Below are 20986 nucleotides of genomic sequence, written 5' to 3'. Positions count from 1 at the left end.
CTTCTCACCATATCAAGTTGTGTCGATATTATTTCCATAGTGCTGTCACATCGAATTTCTAGAAAATGGCTCCTACGGCGCCATTTTGGAAGAAATCGGTCACTTGTGTTATATTCCATCAAATGTCAAAAAATATATATAATGTTACCAACTGGTCGGATAGTCTTAGTTGCTGAGGCCATTGAATCGAAAAGAAGATGAAGAAGATATACAATGTTATATCAAAAATTCTTGACTTGGGTTCCTTTTCCGTTTCTTCAGAAATATCTGTTCCAATGAACTATATCTACTAAATATCAAAATTCCTAACCTGGAAACAACTAAATGGCACCGGTACATTGATTTCGTTTTATCGCCCTGTATATGAAAATAATTGAATCATTATAGTTGTTAGTTTCCAACAGAAGGACCCCTAATTTTCTCCAGTTAATTTTAACAATATTTTCGAAAAAAATTGTGAACTATGAATTAATCACATTTCCATTTACTACATTTTAGGTTAAGTTCGATTTTTGTTTTATTCTTGATGGTAAAATAACTGAATATGCATGAAGGCAAGTAACAATCACACCATTGCATGCTTTTCTATGATAACCCTCTGTAACAAAAAAGAGTGTTTTGTCGAGTCAACAAAAACCTGTCTTGGCTCCTACGTCAAAGGCACACAAGCTCTACCCCGCTTCACAAGACTTCACAAAATATAAACCCATATAACTGCAACAATTCTGATTATACCCAAACAGAATAGGCCCAACGGTTACATTTCCATCTTCCAAGATGAACTCACCATAGAATAACAGTTGTCTGTGGATAGAACAACAACATCATACGGAGAAGTATGATTAGCTACACAAACGGATCCACAAGTTGGCCTGTACTGTTTATTGTGAATTCGAACAACTCCTGAAAATGATCGGACACATACCCTGAAGCATATTAGATAAAACTTTTCATTGAGCCAACTCTTGAACACACCATCTGCCATAAACCCTATTATGGCTGTTGAAACCATCAACATGCCTACCTGTTAAATAATATTGTTCGCTATTTTCGTAATAGAAATTTAAAATGGATCAAGAGGACACATATTTATATCCTGTTTTAAAGTTTGCAGTTTCCATATAAGTAAAATGCTCATTTATCAAATTAGTTGTGAAGTCATCAGTGAAAAATTTATATGTAGGATGATATTTTTTTTAATTCATTTCATTACATTGTATATCTGAAATATTGATCTTAATAGAAATGTCATTATTGTTACTATTGGAGTAACCTTATATAATTTAAACTCTGAATAACTGAATTTACTGATTACCCCTCTATCTAAAAAAATCTATAGTCATTTTCATCATATTTTCTATGGACTCATTCTTTTTCATTAAAATACTTGTTTGATATATTTGATCTATTATTTGAAGAATGTTATACAAATTATCGTAACATAGTTATTGAAAATGCAGTTACGGAAATATTCAACCCACTTGTTGATTTCATTTGTTCAAGAGATTTCTAATGTATCATATCAAATTCATATGTGGATCTGAAGATTCTATATGTCTTTCCAGAGTTTCCATTGGTTAATTGGTTATTCACTTCAACCCGAAGCATCCTCACTGGTACATTTTCCTCAAAACTTGAAATCTTATATCTAAGATAAAAAACTTTGGGCCAGTCTTGTCAGAATTAAAAATTGAAACTCGTAATAGGTTGATAATTTCATGAATATATCCACTGAAAAATCACAGAACTCAACTTTTTCAACACAGTTATATTTGACAATAGATATTTGGCATTATTATTACAACCATAAATCTAGTCCCATCTATTTGATGAATTCATTTATTGATCGATGACTAATTATGAATCAGTAAAATATGTACAAATAGCTCTTCTAGTAATCTAGAGAATTTTCTACACAATATAGCTACATTCTTAGCCAAGGCAAATATAATACTCTCCAGTATTGAGATTGAGTATAATTCTTCCATTGAAGAACTCTGCATGCAGTCTTCTCAGTGTTCCCTGCATAGTTCTCAAAATAAAGTGGACCATTAGACATTTATACATCCCAAATTCCGTACAAATATTAAGCTTGTGCCCTTCGACAATCCTCAAAAACTGATTCAAAAAAGGATTCTTCGAACTTATTCCAGGATTGTTGAGGTATATTAACGTTCTACAGAATAAGCTGTGTACTGTGTTGAGGATAGAGAGTTTTAGGCGGTTATGGATGCTTATAAATATTCTAGTTTGGGGTTATTCACAGTGAAAGTTATTGAAAAATGGCAGAAGGCGATAATCTCTCAAGACTATTCAGCCGCCAATAGCTAAAAAGTAGTAAAAAGAAGTACTCGAACAAGTACTGGAAATATGTAACAAAAAAATCATAATAACTAATCTTCAAGAGGCGACTTAAATATTGGCTAACTTAGAAAGCTGATATTATTCAATATACAACATTTTCTCAGAGTGTAACGTATTAAAAAAACACTTTATTGTGAGATTTTCACTAAACAGTTTTTCAAAAACGCAACACGTGTTTCGCCATACAGTGGCTTGTTCGGGCGTGTCTTTACAAATTATATTCTACATATTCAATGCTTAATATACCTAATTTTATAAATTATATCAACTTCATTTCAAGTACCTGAGTTTTACCTGAGTTGTAATGAATTAAATTACAATTTCCACATTTGAAAAAATATTTAGTAACGGTGAGTTATTCAGTTCTAATTGATCATTTAGTAAAAATTACACGAATTCTTGAATCTATTGATTTCTAAACATTCTAGAAGATTGAGTTTCAAACTTTTCTCTTTTAAATGTATTACGTCTTATTCATGATTGAACTCATGTCCTTCTGCTAAAAAGTGGTTTGCAATTGTGAAATTGGTCTTTTTACTCACAAAACTACATCAATGCTCTTTAATTCTTTGGAAAATGTTCTCCATGTTTGGCCAATATACAATATACAGTTTTAGGCAAGAGACACAATTCAGCTTATATACTTCTGATCTAGCCAACACTGAAGTTTTGTCTTCATTGATTTTAATACATTTACTTAGACTATTATTCGTTCTGTAAGTTATGTTTACGCATTCTTTTTAAAAAAATAGGCAATATTAATGGTGGGTTCACCCAAATATGACAATGTCCTATAACTGACATTATCGCATCTTGAATTTGAGTAGACCTGTCCATGGCTTGCTTTTGAAGTTTTTTGGAAAGAATGGAGTCTATAATATCTACCTTATAACCACGATTTGTTTGTTCAAACTCAGCTCTCTCTGGAAATTACTCTGTGGAATATTTAATAGTCTATGAAGCATACTGTTGAATGCAGTAAATTTATGCTGGTAAGGGTGTGTGGAGGAGTTATGTATGATAATGTCTGTGTAAGATGGTTTGTGGAAAATTGCAAATTCATGTTTATTGTTATTTTTCGTAATGGTTAGGTGAAAGTAATTTATTGAATTATTTACCTCCCTTTCAGTGGTGAATTTTATTGACGGGTGGACGGAATTGACATGTCAATTCCAGCTCTTGCCCAAAACTGTATATTGGCCAGACAGGAAAAAAATTTTCCCAAAGATATAAATAGAATAGAAGTAGTTTTGTAAATAAAGAAACCAATTCTACATTTGCAAACTACCTTTTATCAGAAGGACATCAGTTTAATCATGAATACGACATATTAATTACATTTAGAAGGTTTGAAACTCAATCTTCTAGAATGTTTAGAAATTAATAAATTCAAGAATTCGGGTAATTTACTGAATGATCAATTAGAACTGAATAACTCCCACGTCACTGAATATTTTTTCAAATGTGGAAACTGGGACATAAGCTCAGGTAATTTAATTCATTACAACTTAAGTAAAACTCAGCTACTTGAAATGTAGGTACTACAAATTGTAAAATTAGGTATATTAAGCACTGAATATGTAGAATATAGTTAGTAAAGGCACGCCCTAAGAAGCCATTGTATGGCGAAACATGTTTTGCTTTTTGTAATACTGTTTAGTGAAAATCTCACAATAAAGTGTTTTTTGAATACGTTAGTTATGAATTTTCATCAAGTATCGGCCAATTCCATCATATTTCAATAAATTGATGGATGTAGCCGTTACTACGTGGTAGAAAATTATAATGAAGAAAAGATGAATGAAACTTTTTATGTTTTTTACCACTTTTATTTGTACCTAACGTTACTGCAGTTTCGTACTATACGGACATTTTCAAACTTATGCAATGAACTATAATTATATTTATATTATATATAAGTTTGAAAATGTCCGTATAGGACGAAACTGCAGTAACGTTAGTAGTTTCATTTCTCTTTTCTTCATCCATCATATTTCTCTGAGTCTACTTCCAATAACAGCAAACACTAAAATGAACTTTTCAAATGACATCCCACATATTCATATATACGTAAAAATGAAAGAAAAGTATATTAAAAGTTGAATAGGAACTGCAATATACAAACAGGTCACAAATGAAAATCAACAAGTTTAAAAAAAAAAATGTAACTCACTCCAAAGCAGCATATTATAACCCTCAAAGGAAATAAGAAAAAATATCTAATGAAAAATCCGCATATCCAAATGACAGTCAATTTCCATGATATGAATTCGTATCCTCTATTTGTTCGAATCAGTAAATTCCAGTTTTTCAGTTCTTCCGCTTCAAACCTTGACGTTACTTGATCTTCTATGATAGCTTCCACTCCAACTTTCACATAATCACATACTTCAGATAAGTCTAAATCTTTGTATTGCTCCTGGAAATAAAAACGATGGTAAACATATAGATAATACATTTGACCACTAATATTCATAAAACATTTGTAGAGGATTTAAAAGGGGGTTAAAACTCAAAATTCAACCTCTCTCTCTCTTTCATTTCCTTTTTCCAGTATATCTAAATTTAAAGAATGGAAGCAAGAATCAATGGTTCTAAGCATCCAGTGTATCATTGGAGTAAAATTACACAAAATACAACTTTAGACGAAAAAATCTCATTTTACTTAAATTTGCAGCAGGGCCATGCTTAAATTATTCAAGTAGATCACCTGCAAACCGCGGTTTTGAGGTATTACCTCTCATCAGTACAGGAAAGATTCTACCCAGACAGCAAAGTGCCTGGTAGTCAATTAATTTCAATGCGGCTCCGCTACATATATGAAACCTAGTAACAGCTCCATCTCGTGAACAAAGTAGCTGTCCGATATAATTCAATATACAACGTCGTATTAACCGGGAAAGTAGTTTTTTTCCGACATTAACCAGAGCCTACTGTTCAGGTAGTAGAGAGATGAATGTTTTGAAATTTCATCTTGAAATATTTATCATCTTATCGTGTGTATCCCTCCTCGATAATTTTCATTTGTGATTTCTGTTTGAATGATTCAGAATATGATATTCCCCTAATTGAACGATGTTAATGACATATTCTTAGCTCTTTCTGAAAATCAAATTCATAACACTCTCAGGTTCTTCAACTCAAACAATCCTCACCTAGAATTCACGAGTGAGGAAGATATGAATAAATCTCTGCCATTCCTTGACATGAGAGTTATCAGATTTGGAGGTTACGTTCATATAGATAACCTTTGCAATAAACTATCCACGGTAACATACGCCATGAGAGTTCTAAAAAAAATGTTGATCTTGAAGCACTAGTTGCAGTATATTATGCGAATTTTTACTCCGCTATGAGACAAGGGATAATCATCTGGGGCTCATGTCATGGGTTTAATAGAGTTTTCCTATGTCAAAAAAAAATTATCAGAATAATCTTTAATATAAATACAAGAGATTCCTGCAGAGGAGCCTTTAAAATCAACAAACTACTTACTGTGTCAGCAATCTATATATATGAATCGATAAAATTTATTATCAATCATCCAGGCCATTTTGACATACATCGCAAAACGCATATTTACGAGACAAGACAAAAAAAAGACTTCTCATATCCCATCCATGCAAAATCCCTATATGAACGTAGCACTATCTACACTGGAATGAAATTTTATAATAATCTTTCGAAAAACATAAAAGATATTGTTGTTGCTAACATATTTCTGAAATCTGTAAGAACATTCTTATGTAATCTGGAGCCCTACAATACTGATGAATATTTTCTGGCCTGTGGAAATTTATGAAACAAAATTTTATTCAATATTGCGCTATGTATTTTATAGAAATTATCTCTACTTTCAGTAATCATGCGCAATATGACGCACATTTTAATATGTTTGTAATCGTGTTTGAAACTTGAAGCAATTCATTTTGAATGCTTCATTTTTAGATTTATATGTACACATATTTGATATCTTTACAATTTTCCTTTTGACGTATTTCTCAGACAAAAATTTTCTGCCACTCCTGTGAATGATTATAAAATACTCTGTTGAAATAAATGTATCTATCTATCTATCTATCTATCTACGTTCTCAAGACCACGATGGTATAGAAAATCTATATCAGAGTAATAGATTTATTATCAATTACTTTTCTCATCATCCTCTGAGAATGGAAACTTACTCAATTTTATCTCTTAGAGAATGAGTTACAAGATTATCTCATCCAGATTTTTGTCAAACATGATTTGAAATCACTGAGGAATATTTTGATAGATAATTGTTATACGCCAAAGCTTTTGAATAAATATTTAATCAACTTAGCAAATTTCAATATATAGTGAAATAAGACAAATTCAAATAATCAAATTTCATTTAATTCTTCCCCTTTAAACAACAATAATGAGCATACGACTATTCAATATTTCTCAATTCAATATATTCCTATATGGAAAGTTCTACAAAATGTTGCAAACTAATCCTAACCTTTATTCGAAAACTAAAACTTCCCTCACAACTAAAGAAAAATATAATGTGATATACAGTATTCCATATACACCCTGTAATTTGGGTTACATTGGTGAGATTTCTTGTAAAATATCTTCATGAATTACCTCATATAAAAGTGAATGCAGACCGAGTGAAAAATCTTTTGGTTTAGCAGAGCATGTAATTTTGGAGGGTCACGCTATGCATTATAACAATACCAAAATTCTATCTGTAGAAAGTAACAAAACTGAAAGATTTTTTCTTGAAATGGTTCAAATTAGTAAAATGCTTTAAACAAAAAATCGAAAATACAGAATTTGAGCAAATTTATAATTACATTTCAACTTTTGATCAAATAATAGAATTAAAAAAAAAATAAAAATAAAAAACTCTTAAAATACCTAAATTGTATTTACAACTGATAATTGATTTTTTCATTTTCACATTTTTACTCGGACTTATAATTATAAGTTATAATTATAAGTTATAATTATAAGAGTTATAATTATAACTCTTTATAGACCAAAATTATATTAAGATCCATTTTCCCAGGTGTAGTCATCGTTTTATTTGTGTAAATGAATGCCATTTCTTTTTTAAACCTAATTTTGGTGAGTTATTTCTATATGTTCTTCGATTTATAGATTGCTTCCATATTTTAATTTGAGATATTTTGGAAGAAAACCAAATTTTTCGAAAGCTCAAATGATCAACATTGTTTCTTATACAGTGTGTAAAAGAAAAATGGAATAAATTCATTATTTTGGTTACTGTACATATTTAAAAATATCCCGAAACACGTCAAATGTAAATTATGATTTGACATTCTTGAACATAAAAATGCCACAACTACCTTCAACCCCCTTCGAATGATAGGTACAACCCCCAATTTTTTAAATGGGATATATAGGTTTTTGATATATCATTTGAAAGATCTCTTCATTTCAAGTTTCTTGCAACAATTAAGATAAATAAAATAAAATCATGTGGTTACCGAAATTCGAAAAAATACACTCAAAAACTAAAATGTAATGAAAAACGTAATGAAATGTAGAATACGAAAAAGAACTATGGATTTTAACGAAGTAGATGTTCAAAATGCTCATCGCTAACGTCTTGGCAATATCCTAATCTCAAATAAAACTGTCTTCTAACATTATTTAAACATAGCAGGCGTGACCGACCTAATCGCAAGCATTATTCGTTCTTTTAAGTCATTCAAATCTGAAGGTTTTAGTTTTGTAAACATTGCTCTTCACATATCCCCATAAAAAGAACATCAACTTGGTGTTGTGGTGGTCTCATCCTGCTGAAATCATATCATATTCACTGGACTTGAGGGTTTCCTGGATCAGGATATAAGTTTGCTAAACTTGGAATGACTTCATTTTGAAGTTTTGCCAAATAATTATCGTCATTCAAGTTGTCCTTAATTAAAAAGGGACCAATGATATGGTTCCCTACAATCCTTGCCGAAACATGGACCTTTTGAGGGTATTGCGTGTGTTATTATCTCATTCAGTGAGGATTTTCCGTTGACCAGTAGCGGCAATTTTGCGATTAGCAGAGACAAAGTACACTCATCAGAAAGCATAACGTCTTCTAATTCAAAATAATTTCTGGCATAATCGATTGTCCGGAAGTTCTCTCTATTATACCATTCAATGTTCCAAATAGACAAACCAGACAAAAAAACTTATTTGTTGTACCACATCACTCAACTAACTATGGTTTTTATACACCCATCTCAAATATGTTAAGATTGGGAAATTTTGATTTCTTCTGCGAAAATTCAAAGATTTTTAAAAAACAAATAGCTAGATTGTTGTTCTATTGATTTCTACTTATGATTTATGATTAGTGATAATGTTGAAAAATTGAAATTTTATTATTATTTTATATTTATATATTTCAGATATTATTATATTTTTGTATTCTGATATGATTTCAATGTGTATAGTGCATAATTAAACGTCGCAACATATATGTTATTTCTTAACTGTATTGGGGTAACCCGTTTATAAATAAACAAATAAATAAATAAATAAATAGATATTGTTATCCAAGATGTCCATCATTTGCTCACAAAAATAATAAAAATAGGCGAGCTCCTTCCTATTGTGTTCGGGTTTTATCTCCGTAACCAATCATTTGTAAAACTGTTATTTTATGCATTTCCGTTAATTTAACCATTTGTCAGACTTGAAGTTGACGAACTTTAAACTCAAATTAAAATACTGACGACTAATGTTGTAATATACAAAATAAGTTGACAAGGCACTTTAAACTAACGTTGCCACGGAAATTATTTAGGTTTTTTTTTAAAGGATACCATTCATTATCAATACCTCAACATGAAATAAGTTTCGAGTATATTTTATCGAATTTCGATAACCACATGATTTCAATTAATTTTATCTTAATTGTTGCAATGAACTTGAAAGCGATAACATTTTTGAATACAGAATGAAGAGACCTTTCAAACGATACATCACAAGCCTATGCTCCCCATTAAAAAAATTGGGAGTTGTACCTGTCATTCGACGAGGGTTGAAGGTAGGGGTAGCATTTTTCCGTGAAAGTATGTCAAATTATAATTTAAATTTGACGTGTTTCGGGATTTTGTTAAACTATGTACCGATCTCGTCATTCAAGAGATATACACAAAAAAACAGAAATTTGTGACCTTTGACCTCGAATAAAAAACAACGCACAAGTGGGATCGATGGGGATATTTGAGATTTAATTTATAAAGTATATTATGGTCTGTAAAAAAATTAGCTTGTAGGGAATTTTTGCAAACCCAGCCCTTTTTCCATCTATTTTGTCTGGACTAAAAATATAACTGTATACATGTATTCCGCAATTTTCAAACTCTTTCAATGTAACTTCATCGGAAAAAAATAGTTCAAACTAGATAAGACGCACAAACTACAATCGCATTTCTTGATGAATATAAAAACAATCATTTAATTTTTTTCATGCAAAAACTATGTTTTTCAATTAATGAAGCGTAAATGAAATATTAATAGCAAATGGACTATTTCTGATGCAGTAAACAAATAATTATGCAATTCATGAATAACAATTATTTTGAAAAAAAACTATAACAATGATTATTTTGCATTATAGTTGTTAGCAATGGAGCCTGCACTTGTTGATGTCTTTAAAGGTGAATAATCTTCATTACACGACAATTCAACTAATTTGAATGTAATATGAATATGGAAAAATTTGAAAGTGTAAATATTTTCCTTCATGAATATTAAGAATCCTTGAACCAATACTCTAAATCAGCAATTCACATCTGAAAAATTTTTAGCATAGTAATTGTTATTCACAATGTTTTCTATTTTTCACAAGACACTACTCATTACATGATCATCTTCATTTCATAATTGTGTTCATAAATACTAAAAAAAAATTTTAATTTACAACACAGTGATGATCAACATGGTTTTCCAAACAAAAAATCTGCAATGACTGATCCATTGTTTTGAAAATAATCAAAATAGAGACCCTCATGGTTGTCCAGATATCCAACATGTCAAGAGACAATATTTTTGTTCTAGTGTGGGAGGAGTGTTTTTTTTAATCGTTTCATCAAGTTTATAATGTTCATAGTGAATTGAAATTGCAGTTATTAGAGATTAGAGAACCATGTTGATTAGCACTTAAGAAGATAGGTAGAACATTAATGAGTCTATGAATTTCAAAGGAATCACTTTTTCGCAATGGTTTCACAATAGCCGAGTTTAATTGTATTGGAAATATTTCGTATGTAAATGAATAGTAAATATGATAAAATATCACAAATAACTAGTGCAACTTTTGTAATGGCATAGGCTGAATACATTTATTCTTCATTTACTTGCTGCCATTAAAATATCAGTGTAGGCGATTTTTTTTCTTTCGGTATTGATTGTAACATTACATTGTAAACAGAATTCTTCACTTAGCTTTTAATTTCATTGCAGATGCTCCATATGCATTCAGATTTGTTGTCAGAACATATTATGTTATTTTTCAATTTGTCCTTTCTTTGAATTTATCAACAGCATATCATATTCTTGTTTTACTTTAGTATATTAACATTTAAACGAACTGTTAGATCTAAAAAATGTTATTCGGTATCTAATAATATTAAACAAAGGGATACTGTCCTACAGTGTTTATCAAAAAACATTATGCACACTAGGACTAAGAGAGAAAAAATAGACTCTATTGGAGACAAATGATCTCGCTGGTAGAGAATTCATCTTTCTGAATTGGACTTCACTGAGGTTAAAGATCTTCTTTGTAAACCTTGAACAGATATGAGATAGCAATGGGAAGTCTGAAACTAGTTAGTTGGTGTTTTGAGAAGGGTATATATTGTGGAAATTGAAATACAGTTTTATGTTGGTCACCTGGATGGCAAGAAGATTTAGGGACTTCTGGCAGATTCTATCAGAATTGGCTCACTCCAAGGCGTTTATTCACCATTGTTGGACTATTGTAGGGATGAACTACGATGTCTAACAGGCCTTCTTACAGGTCACTGTCAATTGAATCATCGAATCATCATATGCAAGACTCGGATTGTCGGAAGACAGTGTGTGCCGCCTTTGTTTGGAAAATGATGAAACGGCAGAGCACATACTTTGTGGCTGCCTCGCTGGGGACCGAATCAGGTTTTTAGAGTTCGGCATAGCCGTACTCTTACCATCTGACCTGAAAGACCACTCACTATACAAACTAATCGGCTTCGTTAAGTAGCTGGGTTTATTTGGTCGAGTGTGAATAGGTTAAGCCACAATAAACCCTTGCAGTGGAGGATCGAATAGACCCACTCACTTTGGACCTAATCTAATCTACTTAGTGGTGCCCTGCAGGAATGAGTGTAGCCTGTGGAGGTAAGAGTTCTCCTAAACGATTCTTGAGCAGCAGAAGCAAGCGCCTAAGCTAAAACAATGATCCACCCCATCTATAGACGAAAAATTCCTGTATGTCTGAATCTAATGTATAGTCAAGTGTAGCTGACTTACTGATTCCTTCCTATGAGAAGGCTGCTGCGGTCATTAAGGTGGAATACTTACACCTTGAATATCCGACATCCTCAGTACCGACTAGTCAATTGGAAACTCTTCAGTATGCCATTATGGCGGCCACGGAGGATATGCCAGTAGATGGTTGACAGATCGAATGTCTAGAGCTGCACATTCCAGACCAGATGGTTACAGATTACCCGAGAGGATTAGGAGATTGCATTTAGTTCCTTACAGCTGATAAAAGATTTCTCAACAAATGAATTATTCAGTTTCGTCAAGAAGCTGGATTTATTTGATTGAGTTTGAATAAGAATGAGTCAAAATAAATCCTCGCGAGTTGCAGTGGACGGTCAACAGACCCTATCACTTTCGACCTACCTACTCAGTGGTGATTGAAACCAAAATAACATTTTTTTCGCTAGGTGGCCTAAGATAAAACGACTGAATGTTATTAACGAATCAGACAGGGTACAGACATTTATGTAAATATGAGCACTGAGTCACAGGAGGTGAGCAATTTATATACAACTCAAATTATGTCTAGAAAAATAACAGACATCTAACACCTATAGATTTACAAACTGGTGCCAGGAACAACATTATTCTAATAGGTGCCATGAAAAGATGAGGAAAACCGCCCTCAGTCCTAAAGGTTCAAACTTTTCTTTGAAAAGATGGAGAAGTCACACAGCTCCCAGTAGCAGCAGAAAAAAAGTTTCATGTTTGTGAGTAATTTTTTTAAGACAAAACACAAGCACCACAGGAAAATCCTTAAGGCGCTCTAAGAGCGATGCCTGTGCAAAAGTAGCGATTCACATTGGATTTGACTAATACCGACCACATGAACTCAGTTCTCCAAATGGAAGAGTTCTTAAACAGTGAAGTTGAACCACAATGAGCAGCCACAGTCCGTCGCGTATTTTTGATATGTAGCGCTCTTGGTGGAATCAAATATGTCAAGTCTCTTGAACACTTCCCGTGAAAGTTTTATAGAAGAGAGACAAATCTCCAACATTTCTTCGATGTTCCAGGCTATCAAGGGTGCACGTGATGTTCGCGTCTCCGATCAAGCGTATGTCTCTTCTCTGAATGGAATCCAGCAGCTTCAGGGTATGCTTAGGGGCGGAGCTCAATACTCAAAGAAATCATCATACGAAAAAAAATCTTATCAAAAGTATAATCATCACCCGAAGACGATTGTTGATACTAACAATCGAAACGTCGTGAAGAATTTGGCTTGAAATCTCTCAATTTTTATTTTCTTTGTTTTTTTTGTTCCACTGTTCGATTTTAAATTTTTTTGCTTGTATTTTATTTCACGGTAATTTCATTTCAGTTTTTTTGCTCAATGAATTGTTATCTGCAGCTACTCATTTTTATTTTTCAATTGTATTGGTTCTTTCAGGGATTTCAAATCATTTTACATCACCTTTAAACAAACAAAAGTATTGTTACGTTTTCCCCGTGGGTTGACCAATAATAATTGACTACATTGAATGATTAAACTCAACTTTATTGCACTTTAAATACAACAAACACTTCAACAAAAACTTCAACTATTATTCGAATGTCTCAATAGATCGCTTCGCGTACCCCACTGTAACTTCCACTTTACTGTGTCGATATGCTCGTGGCTAGCGTTTATATATCGTAATCAAATGCGGTACAAAATTCGCCGGAATTCCATCGAAATGGGTAGCATTATTCTCGCTACATCTAGAGCGACAGCGAACATCCTACATTCGCGCGCTCTTAGCTACGTCACAATTGGTTTATGGCTACCAGTGGCGGCCGGCGTTATTTTCTTAGGGCATGATTTACAACACTATAGAAACTCTTGTACCAAACATGTCTCATTGTATAATTTGCGTTACTTTTCAGAATCGTGCTACTTTACGGCATCTCGATATTGAATATTTTAATTAATTTTATAAGGTAAAAAACACCCTGCACAAAGATAACTTGCAAGAAATTTAAACATGCGTTTTCTATCAATCAAATTAGTACAGTTATTGCTTTAAAATATTCCTACCTTATTTGTTTCTTTCAGTTCTTCATCAGATAATTTGTCCTCTTCTTTGTGCTGTTGAGTAGGAGGTTCTGGTTTAAAAACAAGTTTATCGTCTCTGCTGATCAGAGTATTCCCTCCATTGGATATACCATTTGGAGGAGAAGTTAGCGAAGGATCGTTATTTTTTTCGGTGATGTAATTTCTTCGCTGTAGCCTTCATCATCCTCATCGGGTGTTTCTAAAGTTTTATATTTCTGAGCTGATTCTATATCCTTCCGTCCATACTGAAAAATATATTACATTGAAATAGATGTTGGTGCTCTCTGTAAACAATTATTAAAAAATTAGTATAAACAATGTATGATAAATACCGATAACAATCGGCATTTTGATTCAAGAGAAATTGCTATGCTGTTCAGGAACAACAATATTTTGGAGAATGTTCAACACATAAAAATCATTATAGCACGGTTTATATGGAAATAAACCTTTCTCAAATTTAACCCATATATATCAAAGACCAACATTTTTAAAAGTATACAAATCACTGAATAATGTAATATTCTATAACTACATCCCTCACCTTACTTTTTAATTTTTATTATTAGTGGAGCATATTTCCAAATCACAAATATTTACATTACTTATTTTCAAATCCGGGCAAGAGAAAAAACAAAAACTATAGCGGAATACCGAACTAACCCGCTAAACTGGTTGTCACCTTCAGAACCAACATTTTTCATCATAAAGAGAAATAATTGAAGAAAATCATATGATTGTTTTCCTCCACGGCAAAACCCGGAAACCAACCAACACATTGACGCCAGCCGTAAAAGCCTACATTACTAAATCATATGAATGGTGACATACAGTGACTAATCTCCTAACTTATGAAAGGAAGATTCTTAAAACATTGAAGAGTAAGTTAGTTAGTTTAATGATCTAATGTTTTTTTCTGGAGAAAAGTTGGTTCGGTAACAGGATCAATTTTTTCTTAAAAAAAACAAAGTTTTTGTCAACGTTTCGAATTCAATTGAATTGTTCTTCAGGGCTCGAAATGTAGTTTCTTTATGTTAATATAAGTATTTTAAAAACCATTAGATATATTAGATACATTAAAAAAAAGAATAACATTGCAACAACCAAATATTCGAGACAACATCAACACAAAACGACAATGTTTTCATTTTTTTATGTATCTAATATGTCTAATGGTTTTTAAAATAGTAATATTAACACGAAGAAACTACTTTTCGAGCCCTGAAGAAGATTTTAATTAAATTCGAAACGTTGGAAAAACAATTGTTTTTTTTTAAGAAAAAATTGATCCTGTTACCCAACCAACCATTCTTCATTAAAGAGTAATTTCATAAAATGTTTATAACTGAGTAAATTATAAAACAACAACAAAAATTAATAGGCGCTCCGGGGCGACTTCATTGATTCCAGTGGCGCATTTGCTTTTTCAGCTGCAGGAAAACTCAAAAAAACCTGCAGCACCACATCATCTGAGGATCTTGATCTGCCAATGTCCTCTCTTCCTCTAGAGCAGTGGTTCTTAACCTTATAGTCATGCGGGACCGTTTGAAAAAAATTCTGTCAGGTCATGGAGTTAATTAGTTAATAGTTAATATCATGGAGTTAATTAGTTTGTAGTTAATATAAAGTACCTTACGATAACTACAAATAAATACAGTACAGTAAATAAATAGAATGGTTGTTCTAATTCATCTATAAATAAAATTAATGTCCTATAATCATTAGGTAAAATCTGTAACTGTAACAGTGTGATTGCATACTCTTTACTAAATTCTGAATCCTTGGTTCAGTGTTAGTTAAACTTAAACGCATATCAGCAGTGGCATCCAATGGATTTCGGCGCTTGTTTTTAATAATCAGAAGCGCCGAAAACATAGATATGTCGAAGAAAATAAAGTTAGGTAACGAATAGCAATGTCTCGATGTTGTGGTAAAGAAATTACCTTTTGGCTACAAAATTCTTCAAGATTAATTCCTGATTCGAATGTATCTTTTAAATTGCTGTCGTGAAGCATATCAATCACTTCTTCTTGAACTTCATCAGGCACCTCAGAAACGTTTACAATAAATGGATTGAGGATCAGTTTTTGAATACTTTTATCCTCGCAGTCGAGAAAATAGCGATTGAATTCAATTTTTAAGTTTTTTAAATGTAATATGTTCTTTTGTATTTCTCCTTCAATTTCAGCACTCTGTCCATCAATAATTTAATTAAGCTTTTCAAACACAAAAAAGTTATTACTTTCGACCTTGTTGATCCATAGCTCGATTTTAGCGATAAACGCACTGATTTTATCTTCATAAGCAAAACTATTGCTCATGCCTTGCAATCTAAAATCCCGACCCCTGCAGAAGGTTTAATTTATTCAGTTGCGCAAAAAAATCGACCAAATAAGCAAAATATATTTGAAATTTGGACTCGCAGAACTGATCCAACAACTCTTTGTTTTCCTTGTTAGTTAAAATATTTTTACTTCCTCTCTTAGTTCGTACAACCTCAATAACATGTTTCCTTTGGAAAGCCAAGGCACTTTCATGTGGAAAAGCAAAGTTTCATCTTCAGAGTTCATATCAGAACACAATTGTTTGAAGAGACGAGTATTGAGTGCATTCTTTTTAATGAAATTTATTACTTTTGTAGCTATTTTCATCGTCAAAGCAAAGCATTCTGGAAGTGTCTTGGCAGCTAGTGCTTGACGATGAATAACGCAGTGCGTCGTAATTGTAAACGGATTTTTGGTTTTTATCAATACTGCAAGACCAGAGCGAAAACCAAGCATAGCAGAAGCACCGTCCGTATAAAACCCCGCAAGCCGTTACCACTTACGTCCATGTTTTTCCTTATACTGACTTACATACATACATAACATCTGCACCTTGCGACGAAAATAGTAACTCTTCCTCAAACACGGACAAACAGGTACACGAATATAAAATCGATGTTAGATATCCTCAACTGGCTTAATGTGAAACAAAATCATTATATTCAAATGACTTTCATTTTCAAAATGATAAATAATTTACTGCCCAATTATTTACAGTGTCAATTGATTCCTGTGGACAATATCCATGATCGAGCAACACGAACTGCAAGTAATATGAATTTCTATGTAAAACCAACCTTTAAAGCTAGTTTGATGAAACCTGTCTTTTTCAAAGGTATTGTTGAATTCAACCTACTTCCTCGTGAACTCAAAGAATCTTCGTCCATAAAATTGTTTAAAACAAAAATGAAAGAATATGTGACAAATTGAACATTATAAATGTGTATGTGTATGTATATGTATGTGTGTGTTTATATGTATGCATATGTGTATATATGTATAAAATAGGTGGTTCCTGATGTGGATTCATTATGATATTATTTTTGTGTATGTGGGTATATATCTGTGTGTGTATATTTATGTATATGTTAATGTATATGTATATATAGATCTGTGTAAAAATTTTAGCATGTTCCATACTATTCTTTTATTTTTTATATTTTCTGTAATCTGTATTTTTTATATTTTCTTTATATATTGTAATATGATTATCCGATGATAAATAAAGCATTCATTCATTCATTCATTCAAACATTTTAGCGACGGGTCGCATTGTATCGTGCCGACTCATCTAAGATATTTATTAGGATGGCTCCGCGGACCACCGGTTAAGAACCACTGCTCTAGAGGCTCCAATAAATTCAACACATCATCAGAACACTTAGTGACACGACTATCGTCAAACTTAAACCAGTACGTTTCGTCTTTGACCAAGGTGTAATATTGACCAGATTCAAGTTAAATAGGTTCATTTCCCACTAATTAATTATTAATTCAAAATAACATCACTCTTTGATTTGCTTACGAATAACATAAATGTGTCAAGTACAATATATACGTGATATTTTCAAATGATACATAAATATACAGAACTGTGAATTATCCAGAAAAGTTGCCCCTCCATGTATAGTGGTCACCTAGATAGCATAAGTCAAATAAGCTAGAACTCAATATTGAAAAAAGTTTCGAAAGTCCTCGTACAACAATTGCAATTCCTTAAAGTATTCGTCTTGTGTGAAAGATTTTGGTGCACACAGGAAAATAGGTCCATTATTTGATTGTGATATCTTTCATGAAGTACGCCTCCCCTTTGTGACAGATGCATAAAACAATCACAATAAAGATGCAAAATAAGTTTCTGCGGTTTTGTGCTATTTATTAAAAAGCTACTTTATGAACTGATACTTATTTAATATGCACACTTACATAAAATATAATGTTTTATACAATTAATTATGGCAAACACATGGAAAAAATACATTTATCTTAGACATTTGTTAAGAATCTTTCATGTTCAAGAAAACCTAAAAGTTTCTATTTTATAGACTTTATTGTGCGACTCCTTAGCAATATTTAATTTGCCGAGAATTCCAGGTATCGCCCAACAGAACCCGAACCTGGTATACGTGGACTGTTCAAAAAATAAGGTAAACAGCGTTTTTTGACAGTGGCATACGATGATTGTACTCTGAGCCAGAAAAATGTTTACAAGTGGTTCAAGGTTTTCACAGAAGGTCGAAAAGATGTAAATGACGATGCTCTCCCTGGACAACCGATGAAAATGTGGAGAAATCAAGATGATGGCATATCGGTTGACTCATATGTCATGCAATTTTTTCGAAAATTTTGAGACTGAAGCGTGTGGCAGCGAAGTTCTTTCCAAAATTGCTAAATTTTGATAAAAAAAAAACGTCGCATGAGCATCGCTCAGGAATTGTTGAATGATGTCAATGGCGATCAAGGTTTGCTCACAAGGGTCATAACTGGTGACGAATCATTTTCAATCGTTCCAATGGAAGAGACCAGGAGACCCAAGATCAAGTATTCTTCGAATACCGTGGCGTAGTGCATCAGGAGTTTTTGCCACATGGTCGTACGGCCAATAAGGAGTACTATCTTGAAGTTATGCCCAAAAGCAACACCGTAGTTATGCCTTAGCCACCGTATTCACCAGATTTACCCCCCTTCGACTTTTTCCTCTTCACAAGATTGAAGAGACCTATCAAAGAACGGTGTTTTGCGACGACTGAGGAGTGCATATCAGAACGTCTTCAAGGATTGGAGAAAACACTGGCACAAGTGTATAATATCTGAGAAATTGATGGATAAATAAATATTTTTTGAGAAAAATGAAAATTCACATACACAGACACAGTACAAATTATTCAGGGAGGCGATGGAAGCCAATGATATCGAAGTCACACCTGTAATAAAACCAGAGACGTATACATCCGAATAATGCAGTTTGTTCTGAGAGGAGCACTGTCTCCATTGTCTTATTGTCTTTGATGACTACCGCAATTGTAGACGAAGCGTCAATCATAAAAATCTACAAAATTGATATATCTGCTAAAGTTTTTTGCAGCTGTTTACAGTGGCAATAACTAATTCAAACGTGGTAGTTCACCGAAAAAAATGTACAATTACAAATATGTACTGAACACTGTATGCAGCTGGAAAACATGACTCTTCTACAGATAACAGGAAATCTAGTTTTGACTCCTAGACTGAGAACGTGCTAAAATTTCAACTCACTTACATTACATCACTGTTATATATTATGACTAGGTGGTATATACCTCACATCAAAATCGTCTCACTTTGGCACATTCTAATGATATTATTGTTAATAGTGTAATGAATCTGAAGCCGCCCCTGACCCATACGCCAGCCAATTCATAGAATAAATACATGACTCACCGCGAAAGAATGCAGTCTGAAACCGCCGTGAAAAGTCTAGGCGAGTACCCAACAGACTACAGAATTCTACCGTGGACTTTTACCGATATAAAATGCCGGATTCTCGTCCAGAGGGCAGTTGAGTTTAGAAAGTGAATCGAGCGGTTAAACAAGGAATTTGAATATAAATTAGTTTGTGATAGTGAAATATTGTTAGAAATGAATTTGTTTAAGACAGTTAATTCGTTAATTTGTTACAATGGCAATGATGACGTTGAAAATGAGTCCCCTGATATTCGTGTAAAGAGTTCGAAATCATTTCCGAAGAAGGTGAAGATGGAGAAATGTTACTATTTTTTGGGATGCACATGAATAACAAACCTACACATATTACTTAGAAGTTATATTATGTGTAGTTATTGCAGAGAAGAAAATAAGAAAACGTCTTATTTAAAAATATGTCTTCTTGAAATGCAAAATTATTAAAAACGCCGTTTTCATCGGATTTGACTTTTTCGGATGAATCAAAAAACCTTCAAAAAATTGTATAAGGAAATTAGATGGAAAAAAAAATCTACCTGAAATAGTTCGTTTTCTATGTGAAGATTTGAGGGCCCTCATACATTTAAAATTCGAGCTTAATCAATTTATTGCAATAGTTCGCTTTGCTGAATAAAAAATGTCTGTTACCAAGACATCCAGATATGTAAAAGTTATACTATCAATAAGGTTTCGTCATACATGTGGAGACAAAGCAAATACTTACATCAAATCCATTTCAATGCAAACTGATAAGTCGTTCTATAGATAGTCAGATCAATAAATCAAATAATGTTTGCTGGGGATAATTAGCGGAATGTTACATAATTATGGAAACAAAAACGTTTTTATTTAACTTTGTATGCGAAAATATTACACAGGGTTCAATCTTGAAAACATTAAAAGTTGGAAGGTCAGATAAATTACAAAAAAGTTACGTAATTCAAAGGTTAATCAAAGGATGTACTGTAATCCAAAAAAGCTCAGGCGTTTTCAAAATATTTGAAAAAATAAAAAAAGCGATTTTCTTTTCTTGCTTCAGATACAGTTTCACTTGATGTCATGAAATTTTCGCAAAGACTTTCGTTCAATAATGGCCATCTTTAACTTTCTATTCAAAATAATGAGATATATTATTTCCTAAAAAAATTTGAAGCCATTTCTATCCTGCATTCGGTCATCATCACACTTGATGTATTATCAAATGTTTCGGTCAACAATTATCATCATCATGGTTCGACCAATGAAAGGCTTAAGAATAAAAAACGTACTTGATTTTCGCTTTCATATT

At 32.5% G+C, this 20986-nt stretch overlaps 1 protein-coding gene across 1 annotated transcript in view; it reads right to left on the bottom strand.

Annotated features, from left to right (window-relative positions):
* Positions 1-20986, bottom strand: part of Gpat4 (Glycerol-3-phosphate acyltransferase 4) — a 64746-nt gene that overhangs the window by 16701 nt on the left and 27059 nt on the right. Inside the window, 3 exon segments of the mRNA XM_023158978.2 lie at positions 4538-4783; positions 13916-14074; positions 14077-14178. Coding sequence (XP_023014746.2) covers positions 4538-4783; positions 13916-14074; positions 14077-14178 — 507 coding nt within the window.

This window comes from Leptinotarsa decemlineata, unplaced genomic scaffold (assembly GCF_025532065.1).
Source record: "Leptinotarsa decemlineata unplaced genomic scaffold, Ldec_3_MD MMD2_P_RNA_scaffold_5, whole genome shotgun sequence".
Classification (NCBI taxonomy): Eukaryota; Metazoa; Arthropoda; class Insecta; order Coleoptera; family Chrysomelidae; genus Leptinotarsa; species Leptinotarsa decemlineata.
Note: the sequence above shows the minus strand (reverse complement) of the source record. Positions and strands in the feature narration are given on the sequence as shown.